The sequence below is a fragment of the Nomascus leucogenys genome, chromosome 11 (assembly GCF_006542625.1).
Source record: "Nomascus leucogenys isolate Asia chromosome 11, Asia_NLE_v1, whole genome shotgun sequence".
Lineage (NCBI taxonomy): Eukaryota > Metazoa > Chordata > Mammalia > Primates > Hylobatidae > Nomascus > Nomascus leucogenys.
In genome coordinates, this window is record NC_044391.1 from 27178854 (window position 1) to 27192597 (window position 13744).

Genomic DNA, 13744 nt, shown 5'->3' on the forward strand with positions numbered 1-13744 from the left:
AACTGAACAACCTGCTCCTGAATGACTACTGGGTACATAATAAAATGAAGGCAGAAATAAAGATGTTCTTTGAAACCAACGAGAACAAAGACACAACATACCAGAATCTCTGGGACACATTCAAAGCAGTGTGTAGAGGGAAATTTATACACTAAATGCCCACAAGAGAAAGCAGGAAAGATCCAAAATTGACACCCTAACATCACAATTAGAAGAACTAGAAAAGCAAGAGCAAACACATTCAAAAGCTAGCAGAAGGCTAGAAATAACTAAAATCAGAGCAGAACTGAAGGAAATAGAGACACAAAAAACCCTTCAAAAAATTAATGAATCCAGGAGCTGGTTTTTTGGAAAGATCAACAAAATTGATAGACTGCTAGCAAGACTAATAAAGAGGAAAAGAGAGAAGAATCAAATAGATGCAATAAAAAATGAAAAAGGGGATATCACCACTGATCCCACAGAAATACAATCTACCATCAGAGAATACTACAAACACCTCTATGCAAATAAACTAGAAAATCTAGAAGAAATGGATAAATTCCTCGACAAATACACCCTCCCAAGACTAAACCAGGAAGAAGTTGAATCTCTGAATAGACCAATAACAGGCTCTGAAATTTTGGCAATAATCAAAAGCTTACCAACCAAAAAGAGTCCAGGACCTGATGGATTCACAGCCGAATTCTACCAGAGGTACAAGGAGGAACTGGTACCACTCCTTCTGAAACTATTCCAATCGATAGAAAAAGAGGGAATCCTCCCTAACACATTTTATGAGGCCAGCACCGTCCTGATACCAAAGCCTGGCAGAGACATAACCAAAAAAGAGAATTTCAGACCAATATCCTTGATGAACATTGATGCAAAAATCCTCAATAAAATACTGGCAAACCGAATCCAGCAGCACATCAAAAAGCTTATCCAGCATGATCAAGTGGGCTTCATCCCTGGGATGCAAGGCTGGTTCAACATACGCAAATCAATAAACGTAATCCAGCATATAAACAGAACCAAAGACAAAAACCACATGATTATCTCAATAGATGCAGAAAAGGCCTTTGACAAAATTCAACAACCCTTCATGCCAAAAACTCTCAATAAATTAGGTATTGATGGGACGTATCTCAAAATAATAAGAGCTATCTATGACAAGCCCACAGCCAATATCATACTGAATGGGCAAAAACTGGAAGCATTCCCTTTGAAAACTGGCACAAGACAGGGATGCCCTCTCTCACCACTCCTATTCAACATAGTGCTGGAAGTTCTGGCCAGGGCAATCAGGCAGGAGAAGGAAATAAAGGGTATTCAATTAGGAAAAGAGGAAGTCAAATTGTCCCTGTTTGCAGATGACATGATTGTATATCTAGAAAACCCTATTGTCTCAGCCCAAAATTTCCTTAAGCTGATAAGCTACTTCAGCAAAGTCTCAGGATACAAAATCAATGTACAAAAATCACAAGCATTCTTGTACACCAATAACAGACAAGCAGAGAGCCAAATCATGAGTGAACTCCCATTCACAATTGCTTCAAAGAAAATAAAATACCTAGGAATCCAACTTACAAGGGATGTGAAGGACCTCTTCAAGGAGAATTACAAACCACTGCTCAATGAAATAAAAGAGGATACAAACAAATGGAAGAACGTTCCATGCTCATGGGTTGGAAGAATCAATATCGTGAAAATGGCCATACTGCCCAAGGTAATTTATAGATTCAATGCCATCCCCATCAAGCTACCAATGACTTTCTTCACAGAATTGGAAAAAACTACTTTAAAGTTCATATGGAACCAAAAAAGAGCCCGCATCGCCAAGTCAATCCTAAGCCAAAAGAACAAAGCTGGAGGCATCACGCTACCTGACTTCAAACTATACTACAAGGCTACAGTAACCAAAACAGCATGGTACTGATACCACAACAGAGACATAGATCAATGGAACAGAACAGAGCCCTCAGAAATGATGCCGCATATCTACAACTATCTGATCTTTGACAAATCTGACAAAAACAAGAAATGGGGAAAGGATTCCCTATTTAATAAATGGTGCTGGGAAAACTGGCTAGCCATACGTAGAAAGCTGAAACTGGATCCCTTCCTTACACCTTATACAAAAATTAATTCAAGATGGATTAAAGACTTAAATGTTAGACCTAAAACCATTAAAATCCTACAAGAAAACCTAGGCAATACCATTCAGGACATAGGCGTGGGCAAGGACTTCATGTCTAAAACACCAAAAGCAATGGCAACAAAAGCCAAAATTGACAAATGGGATCTCATTAAACTAAAGAGCTTCTGCACAGCAAAAGAAACTACCATCAGAGTGAACAGGCAACCTACAGAATGGGACAAAATTTTTGCAACCTACTCATCTGACAAAGGGCTAATATCCAGAATCTACAATGAACTCAAACAAATTTACAAGAAAAAACCAAACAACCCCATCAAAAAGTGGGCAAAGGACATGAACAGACACTTCTCAAAAGAAGACATTTATGCAGCCAAAAAACACATGAAGAAATGCTCATCATCACTGGCCATCAGAGAAATGCAAATCAAAACCACAGTGAGATACCATCTCACACCAGTTAGAATGGCCATCATTAAAAAATCAGGAAACAACAGGTGCTGGAGAGGATGTGGAGAAATAGGAACACTTTTACACTGTTGGTGGGACTGTAAACTAGTTCAACCATTGTGGAAGTCAGTGTGGCGATTCCTCAGGGATCTAGAACTAGAAATACCATTTGACCCAGCCATCCCATTACTGGGTATATACCCAAAGGACTATAAATCATGCTGCTATAAGGACACATGCACACGTATGTTTATTGCGGCACTATTCACAATAGCAAAGAGTTAGAACCAACCCAAATGTCCAACAACGATAGACTGGATTAAGAAAATGTGGCACATATACACCATGGAATACTATGCAGCCATAAAAAAGATGAGTTCATGTCCTTTGTAGGGACATGGATGAAACTGGAAAACATCATTCTCAGTAAACTATCACAAGGACAAAAAACCAAACATCGCATGTTCTCACTCATAGGTTGGAATGAACAATGAGAACTCATGGACACAGGAAGGGGAACGTCACACTCCAGGGACTGTTGTGGGGTGGGGGAAGGGGGGAGGGACAGCATTAGGAGATATACCTAATGCTAAATGATGAGTTAATGGGTGCAGCAAAACAACATGGCACATGGATACATATGTAACAAACCTGCACATTGTGCACATGTACCCTAAAACCTAAAGTATAATAATAAAAAATAAAATTTAAAAAAAAATACAACATCAACAGGAAAAAAAAAAAGCAGAAACATATTTATGTTCAAAATCATTTTTAAGTATAACTTGTATTTCAGGCCACCAACCCCTATTTTGGTATCTGCACTGCATTGTTACATAAATTTTACAGTTGAAATTACTCAACATTACAGATTGATTGTAGTTCTTAGTGACAACATTTACATTTGAAAATATTCCTAAAAAATATCCCGTACATTTAAGTCATCACAAAGAATCCTTTACAAACCAAATTAAATCTCCCATTCACAAAAGTAGATGTGGCAACAGCTATCACTCTGTGAAAACTCAGTTGTACTAAATGAGCCTGCTATGTAGTACCTGAAAATATGCACTTGTTGATAAAGTATCTTGAGCCCACTTCCTCAATTTTAATAGAAGACACCATTCTTACTGTAATTAAACTACTTTGGACTTTAAGTACCAATAATATGCTAACAACCATTAATAATATTATTAATGGCTCAGGAACTAAGTAAATTACAGCAATTTAAAATGATTAATATTTTTAAAACACAGGTTTTGAAAGGTCACCTTATAAATGTCAGCAAATGTTGCCTAAGCTATCAAAATACAGAAGAGATTAAGGTTCAACATGATGTAAAAGAAATTCCTTATAAAATAGAAGTAACAATTAATTGATGTGGTTTAAGAAAAGTACTGAATTGGGAATCAGGTGAAATCTACTCCAGATCATTTAACCTGAGCCTCACACAGTTAACATTTAAAAAAAAAAAAAAAGAAAGAAAATTTCATAATATGCAATTTTACTTTCTATATATAATAAGGTTTTGGGAAATCTGACAAGAAAATTGATTAGAGGCAAAAGATTAAGACTTCTGAACCAAACCAAGATTATATCAAAACATTTATTTTTTTGTGTTACAAAAAACACAAACAAATCCAAGCAGATAATGAAATAAACACATTTTTTTAGTGTCCCATCCTGGGTTCTCTGTCCTACAATGTATTAAGCAGGTCAAGTTTAGATTACTTCAACACTTCTTCTGGATGCTATGAAGTCTCCATCTTATAACCATGTTTCTCTAGTTCAGCTCTACGATAAAACAGAAAGAACATCACTAGGTATTCTTTTAGAAATAATAAACAAACAAATAAATGAGCTATGCCTGAGACATCAGTTTACAATACCACTAAATAGTTTTATTTTTGTCTCTGAAAAAAAAAAAAAACTACATAAGAAAATTGGATATGAGTCAATATAATACTATAAAATTTTGCTTTTCCCATTAGTTAACTTATATTTTATCTTCCTTAATTTTCTTATAAGTCTATTTGTGGAAGAAATGTGAGGGACTTACTGCTATCCTTCAAATACTTTCCAAATTCCATATGAATGTTGTTCCTAATAAATATTTAAACATTAAGTTTTGAGACTCATTAACCTCAGGCAAAGTACACATCACTATCAAACCTTTAGGGATTTTATAATGATCATAACAGGTATTACTATATTACTGTTGTATATGCAGAAAGAATAAACAGATTGCTTTCCATATTGACATATATCTATTGCTCTAACCTTATTTGCCACAATTCAGATAAAAGTTTATGACAAAATTATTAGATGGCTAATCCATGATAAAACACTGAGTAAATTTAAAGTATGATTAATATGCTTTACATCATTACATCCAATAAGATAGACATTTGTTCTCAAGTAAATTTGGCTTAGACACCACCACACTATTTCAATGCAAACACATGACAGGAATAATGTATGGTATTTAGTATTCATTTCTCAAAACTCCTTTGCTTTCCTAAAATTTTTATAGTTATTTAGAATACAAATAGTGAGCTAATTTCCATAAATTATATCAAGGCCACAGATTGTTCAAATGAATCATCCTTGTTTTCTGCTAGGTTATAGTATGGGCTGGTGGTATAAACAATGGATTAGGAGTCAAGACTCCAGTGCAAGACTCTGACTCTGGCCCTTTCTTTGCTAACTAATTTGCTTCCTTTGAGCCCTTCCCCCACCCCTCAGGAAACTGGAGATTATATTATCTGCCCTTCATTTATAACAACTTATCTCCATTGTTTTGAGAGCTAAATGAGAGAAAGTTATACAAATCTAATGTAGTATACATTAAAATAAGAATCAAGGCTGAAAGGAAAAGCTAAAAGACTGTATTTCTGATGATCACAGAAAACCCAAATGTTTCATACAAAAACTCTTGCTGCCAATCTTCAGGGAATGTGATAACTGTCTTTGAATTTTATCTCATGCTAAAATTTTATACTTTATTTAAAATAAAAGTAATTTTACAACTTTCTTAAACCTTAGTTTTCTACTCTGTAGAATATTCACTTTAACAACAGCAACAAAAACAAACAATGAACAAAAAAACCCCAAAGTTCAACCTACAATTTAAGTAACAAGTATACCAAATCTGTCCTTCAGGTTTGTGTCTATTGGCTTTCCTAATGGGAGGTGGCTGGTCACCAACTGCATGTATAAATTGTTTATGAACACAAACAAGATGATGAAATGCTCTTCTATCAGCTAAATTCTTAGAGAAGATGAAAAGTTCTTTGCTAGAATTTAAAAAACCAAAAGAAAAAAATTGAGACCAACAAGTACAAAACAAAAACACTAATAATCATGAGGCTGCTGAATGGAAAAATCAACAAAGACAAAAATAGAAAACCTCAGCACAACTGTTAATATCATACAACACACACAGTGAACATACACTATCTGAAACAAAAACAGCAGCAGTCTTTGTGCAACAAAACAAGAAAAAAGACTAATGGCCACTAGCAGATTTGAAAAGTCCTCTTACTATCCAAGAAACTACTCAGCTTTATGACTATGGCTATATCTGATTTGGTAAATCAGGAACTATAATGGCTTTTTTTTTCTTTGAGATGGAGTCTTGCTCTGTCGCCCAGGCTGGAGTGCAGTGGCGCCATCTCAGCTCACTGCTAGCTCCGCCTCCTGGGTTTACGCCATTCTACTGCCTCAGCCTCCCTATAGCTGGGACTACAGGCGCCCGCCACCACGCCCAGCTAATTTTTTTGTATTTTTAGTAGAGACGGGGTTTCACTGTGTTAGCCAGGATGGTCTCGATCTCCTGACCTCGTGATCCGCCCGCCTCGGCCTCCCAAAGTGCTGGGGTTACAGGCGTGAGCCACCGCGCCTGGCCTATACTGGCTTCTTAGAGTTTTTATGTAAGACGTGAAATAGGGTTGAGAAAATCATACTACTACCTATTTCTCCTAATACATAAAGAAACAAACGATATCAGAAACTGCAAAAACAGAATGACTTTGAGTTACCTGGAAGCACAAACTGGCCTTATTCTTTCTACTTCTATCTGTTAAAGGTAATTACACGGAAAGAGAAAGAGGAACATGGAAAGTGGGTGGCCTGCTACATGGACAGTTTTTATTTAACACACACTTACCACAGTCTAAGCACTCTACACATATTAAATCACTTAAACGTTATAATAACTCTAGCAGTAAAGCACTAATTATCATCTGAGTTTTATGTGTGACAAAAGTAGGTCACAGAAAGACTAAGTGACTTGCCCAAGGTTCATATGGCTAAATAGGAGGCAGATCTGGGGTTGGAACCCCGGCAATCTGATTCACACTAGAGTCTGAGATGCCTCTACACTGTTAAATAGGATTAGGACCAAATAACATCAGAAAACAGTAAACCCCATTCTTTACCATGACTTATGATACTATGTTAAGGGTTTCCATGTACTCTACAGAAAAGACCAGGAAGAATAACTTTGTGTGAGTCTTTTAATCAAGACAAATTTTTTAAAGCAAAGATTGTGCGAGGCTGTGTTATTCAATACGGTAGTCATATGTGGCTATTTTAATTAAATAAAACAAAAAATTCAGTCCCTTAGCTGCACTAGCCACATTTCACGTGCTCAGTAGCCAAATGTAACTGATTGCTTCTATATAGCAGCTTCTCAAACATTTCCATCACTACAGCAAGTTCTATTTGACACCACTGGCAATGTGGAAACAATCTTAGTGAGGAAAAAACTCATGACTCAAATGGGGAAATAAAAAGAAAAATCTTATTCACTAATGGAGGCATCAAGATTTATATACCTCAGGCAAAAAACAACAACAACAACAAAAATAGATTTATATACCTATAGAAATCCACAAACCTAAAGGCAGAAACACAACAGAGTACATAACAGCACTGTGGGGGTGTATTATAAAAACAGTAAGCCACAAATATATAATGTTCTATTCCTAAACCAAGAAAAAGGCAACGTGTAATGATGTGAAATCTAATTATCAATACAGTTACTACTGAAAGTTTCTTGGTAAAAATTATAGCATTCAACAATGTATCAATTAGTTTTAAGAGAAAAGTGCTAATGAAAGACACAAAAGAAACAAAACTTCAAAGAAATTTGACTATTCTGAATGTCAAAGGAAGAAAACTTATTTAGCCTCAATTTAAAAATGTCAAAAACATATCAGGAAAAAAACTCTGACATATGATTAAGAACACAGAGTAGGGATCAACAGCATTTGGAAGACCTGAAAATAAATAGTCTAATAGCATAATGATGCCAAGGAGGAACAAAAGCGAATGCATATTTTTCAAAAGCTAGTAGGGTGTTCTCTAACGTGGCTCATTTTTTGGACATAAAACAAAGACAAATATAAAAAAAAGTGCATGAACTTGTACACACAGAATCAATCTGATCCTCGAAATAAACTGAAATCTGTAAAAAAGAAAAGAAGGGGCTTTTAAGAGCCATATATTGATCATGAAGAATGAGAAAGAACAGGTCCAATGCCTGAAACAGATGATGTAACATTAACAGATTTTAGAGAAAAAGCAGGATTATTGTTCAATAGCTATCATTTTTATCTTGTCCATAAAACTATAAAAGGAAAAACAACATAATTAAGACAAAACTGAAAACTAAGACAGGTAAGATAACTGCATTAAGGCAGTTTAAAATCTCAAGGCTCTGGATAATTACATCTCAGGGTACTGGAAGAACCAAAAGATGTAGTCAAAAATCAGTCAGCAATATTTGAGAAACGGAAATGAAAAATTGTAGAAGTATCAGTATAACAGTGAAAGGTAAATTATACTATTTCTAAAAAGGAGAAAGAAGTAGACGGGTAAAATTATTATCAGTCTCCAGCAAAATTCTAAAAGTCTTCATAGAGCCAATAAAAAAAATGCAGTGTAAGAGCTGGTGCTACTGCATCACTATTAGAAACCAAAGTTTAAAAATTTATTATAAACTATTTCACTTTCTGTTTGAACAAGCTTACTAGACTAGTAAATTAGAAGACTGGAATACATATATCTTCTATATCTTTATTTGAACAAAGTGATATGACAGTCTATTTATTCTTGCAGCCAAGACAGATAAATACAGGCTGAATCAAAATAAAATTAGGAGGGAAAAAAGTATCTTCAACAAATGGTGCTGGAACGACTAGACATCTATATGCAGAAGAATGAGCTGAAGCCCTATTTCATAACATATATAAGAATTAACCCAAAGAATGACATGTAAGAGCAAAAACTATAAAGCTCTTAGAAGAAAACAGAGATAAATCTTCATTACCTTGAATTTGCCAATGAATTCTTAAATATGACATCAAAAGCACAAATAACAAAAGAAAAAATAGATTAAAATATGGCTATAATTTAAAACAAAAAAGAAAAATAAGTTTTGGCAAGGATGTGGAGAGACTGAAACCTTCACACCCTGCTAGTACGAATGCTAGTAAGAATATAAATTGTTCAACTGCTGTAGAAAACAGCTTGGCAGTTCCTCAAAAAGTTAAATATAGAATTAACGTATGACCCAACAATTTCACTTGTTTATATATATATATATATACACATATAATTTCTTTACAAAAGAATTGAAAACAGGTACTCAAATATATGTACACGTATGTTCATAGCAGCACTATCCACAATAGCTAAAAGGTGGAAACAGTCTGAATGTCCATCAACTGATGAATGTATAAAACGTGGCATATCCATACAGTATTATTATAAATTGGAATACAATATGCAATATGGAACATGTATATGGAATATTATTCAGCCATAAAATGGAATGAAGTACCGATGCACAGTACAACATGAATGAACCTTGAAAACATTATGCTAAGTGAAAAAAGGTACCCACGCGAGGTCACAATATTGTATGATTTCATTTATATGAAGCTTCCAAAATAGGCAAATCCTTAGAGATAGAAAGCAGATCAGCAGCGGCTAGGGATTAGGGGAAGAAAGAATGTGGAATGACTGCTTAACAAGTACTGTGTTTCCTTTTGGGATGCTGAAAATACTGGAACTAAATAGAGATGATGGTTGCACAATATTGAGGATGTACTAGAAGCCACTGAACTGTACACTTTTAAATGCTTAATTTTATGTTATATGAATTTTACCTCAATAAATAAACGAAATCAGGTAGATTTATACATGAATATGACACAGTACATTCTCACAACCCCAATCTCCATTCCAGTTTGAGAATCACCAATCTATTAGGTCCTAGCACTCTGATCCTAATTTCTGCTGAGTTATTTGATATTGGTAGAAAATTAACATTGACAGAATTAAATTCCTAAGCATAAGAAATAGCAAATATGCTTCTATTTTACTACCTTTGTAAAAAGACCAGAAAGAATAAAAGTTGTATGCAATTACACAAAGTGTTCATGTTTAGAATCACAGGAGATGAAGACAGTATGTCTTACTTTACACAGTTCAAAAACCTATTTCAAAGATTAAGTTGCTTTTAAGAGGTTAATTATCTATGTAAATTACATATTCCATGCTTATAATTAATACTGAACTACAATAAAAATCTGGCTTAAAACTTACCGTAACTGATTAGAGAAGTCATCCTCTACATTGTCATCATCCCAATTATCCTCCCAGACATGTGCATCTTCATCTTCATCTAAGCCAGCCCAGTCTAAAAATAGAAACAGATGCTGTCTAAATATTTCTCATACATTATTTCCACAATTACAAAAATTTTGAAAAGCTTGCTACTGAACACTCACAATTCAAAAACAGCTAAAACCGTATCTATGAAAACTGGTATCTTCCTTAAATCTGAGCTTATGCTGTCTAGTTCTCTCAATTCTTGAGTTTGCAGATAATCTAAAAGAGAAGTTAATACAAAAAAATTCTACTTGCCATGGAAACTTACAATTTCAGGAGGATATTTACTTTACTGATTTTTCTTTGAACTCATTTTTAGAAGGTCGACTTCACAATCTTTCAAAACACAACACCAACAACCCTAAAGCAAGTTGAGTGGCAGGAAGATACCAGTGTGAAATTCAAAACTGCAAAACATAAGGATAACTTATATACAAATATTTAAAAGTAGACCAAACTGTAAGCCATCACTAGTATCTGCCTAATATAACTGATACAAAATTTATATTTTTAAAGGAAGAATAAACATAAATATGCATAAAGAATAATATTATAGTTTTTAGTTTTCTAGATTTTCTTCCTCCCTTTGGTAGTGGTAAAGGGGAGGTTTAGATTGAGATTTCAGCTTTTGTTTAGAATGGTGAGAAAGTACATATGTATTACCACTATTCTCTAACCTCAAATCTCAAGCTCTAAATATGCTATGTGGGTTGAGCCTGTAAATAGAAATTACCTATTTGATAGTTATTTTAAGGAGTCTTTATAAAGATATCTAATGGAGTTTTATGTCACAAAAAATAATTTAAATAAAGACTAGATACTATGTTCTTGAGTAAAGGGGGTGACATAACTCAAAATCACAACACAACTGTTTCAAGGTTGTAAGACAACAAGCAGATTCTACTCAGCTTGAACCACTTCCAACTAACCAGCTTCCTAAACTGTTAAGTAGGTCGCTTCCATCTGCACTGGTCCCTAAAAAGGAAATAATCATGTGTCAAAAGATTCAAGCCAGAAATATTAAATAGTATTTTACACTTTTCTGAGAACCTTTTAAGTCTTTGAAAAATACTGTAGAGCCTTATCTTTTAAAGCAACTATCTTTTAAGAAACAAAATTTTTCATCTAATTATGATTTGATTCAAAATGTTATTTCAATAGTTATTAAGTGATGCCTTCAAGTTGACTTTACTTCTTTTAACTTAGGGGAAAAATATTTAAGAATGGTACAATTTTTTTAGTTTATAAACTCTGAGGATCATTTACAACAAAGATAAAGTATCTCTCCCTCTTCTAATAACCATCTCACGCTATTTTAATGGCAGGGAAAGGAAAGGAAAAAGTAGAGATAAAGTCCCAGGAAAAAGGAACTGGCTCATGAAGAGGGGGAAAAAGAATACTGTGAGCAACATTTTAGGTAGAACATATAAAAAAGATTCATAACAATACCTCTATATTTCTTTGGTATTACTATATAGTACTTCATAGTTATGACACTACTGAGTAAACAAAGATGAAAGAGTTGGCCAAATTCTTTGTTAATTATCTGATAAATCTAGATAAACTCTGTAGCCTTAATACCATTATCGTAAGCAGTAAGAAGCACTGATGTCTATGTAATAGCATACTATCCTTCCAATTATCATAGATGAGGAATCTGAGAAATAACCTCTTTTCTATTACAACTTATTAAGCAGTTAAAATTAATATGAGCACTATTAAGAAAAATAGTGCTGACAAACCAGAATCTATTTTGGATGGATACTTTAAAGAGTATATTAACCTGGATTATGTACTTAACTATATTACATAAAAAGCTTATGTGATAGGGTATAATGCCCCAAAATAGTGTGTCCAACACTTACAAATTCTCTATACTATACATACGTTACAATATATGTAAGTTACAATACATACAAACTCTACTCAATATATAACATGAAAAAGCTGTAACTATTGTAATCTCTGGGTTTAGCTGACATCTTCCTGGATCTCTGAATTGTGTTTTAATTTTCAACTCTAACACTACACTGACAACCAAGCAATTTTAATCACTCAGTTTTAAAGGGTTAACTCCAGAAATAGTTTTGAAAAGGACAAAATATAACCAAACAATGATACCCATGATACCTGATATACCTCATGTCTAATGCCATCTTTCAATACGTAGATGGCTTTATAAAGCATACACTTTACCTTAAACACTAAATGCACTGCCAGAGTTGTGATTGATCATGTAAATAACCACAGCTGTATTTACTTCAATGTGTATGCCTCCAGGTGTGTACTGGTTTAAAAAAAAACCTATATTTTAAAAAATCAGAATTGGAAATAACCAGTAACAGATGCCTAATACATAAGTTTCTAGCAATTCTTATTTTAGATGTTGTCCCAAATTGGGCTTTCTTCACTTTGGCTAGTTGAGAATTACATCTGTGACTAGCTTTAAATTTAAAAAATCTCAGCTATCCAAGATCTCACACATACTTCACCTAAGTATCACCTTGACATTTAAGTACAAAAAGAATTTTCTCTCAACTTAGAAAATTCTTTTAATACTTACTTTCCCCTACTCTGCAACATACATTTCAAAATTTCTGAAAGGCATGAAATACAGCATTTTTGAGAAAAGTAAAACGAAATCCCACTCATACTAAATAGGGTTGCAAATGTTCTATTCTACACCAATTTTCAAGAGCATCAAATTCTTATTCCATAACAATAAAGGTATTCTGAATATAAACAACCTAATCTCCAACCAAGTTTCTTCAAATACAAAACATGCAAGTATATACAGAACATTACATGAAAAGAAAAATACCAAACTGAACATTCACCATCATAGGTGTCTGTAAAAGAGAAGAGCAATACTTACAAACAGCATCATTATACTCGTGAGTATGATAATGAAGCCACACCATATCTAGTGATTCTGAGATAAATTTACAAGTGTTCCTGCTGAGGTGTATGAAACAAATTTTTTTTTTCACAATTTCACTTCTGTAGGTTATCATAATGCAAACACGCGTATACCCTGCAGATCTAATGTCTAGTCAGTGACTAAGAAATCAATACCTAGCACTGCACCACTTTACTACTGTATTTTCTCTAACAAGGACCAAAACTGTTAGTGGAGAACTTCAAACAAAAAGCAAGTCATAAACAATGTTTTTATTGGCAGGTTGTTGGTGAGCTTTCAGTTGTGGCAGAGTCTGAAACAAAGGATCAAAATAACTTCACAATCATTCATAACTATTCTTACATTTTTTAAAAAGGAAATCCAAACCCAATTATTTTCATCAACAATTAAAAAAATATAAGTCTGGCAGAATGGTTCCACTTTGTTGGTTCTCTTTGTTGATTTGGGATTTTTTTTTTTTTTTTTACTTTAAGTTCTGGGATACTTGTGCAGAACGTGCACGTTTGTTACATAGGTATACATGTGCAACAGTGGTTTGCTGCACCCATCAACCCATC

At 34.0% G+C, this 13744-nt stretch overlaps 1 protein-coding gene across 2 annotated transcripts in view; it reads right to left on the minus strand.

The window, feature by feature from the left end:
* The window catches only part of SEM1 (SEM1 26S proteasome complex subunit), a 40959-nt gene that overhangs the window by 15433 nt on the left and 11782 nt on the right, over positions 1–13744 (minus strand). The window contains exons 2-3 of one of the 2 annotated variants that reach the window (XM_003252529.4): positions 10202–10295; positions 4175–4381 (exon numbers count right to left, since the gene is read on the minus strand). In XM_003252529.4, the coding sequence (XP_003252577.1) occupies positions 4339–4381; positions 10202–10295 (137 nt within the window). In that variant the 3' untranslated portion in view covers positions 4175–4338. Of the gene's footprint in view, positions 1–4174; positions 4382–10201; positions 10296–13744 lie in introns of those variants that run through there. The other variant, XM_012510476.2, reaches the window with a different exon arrangement.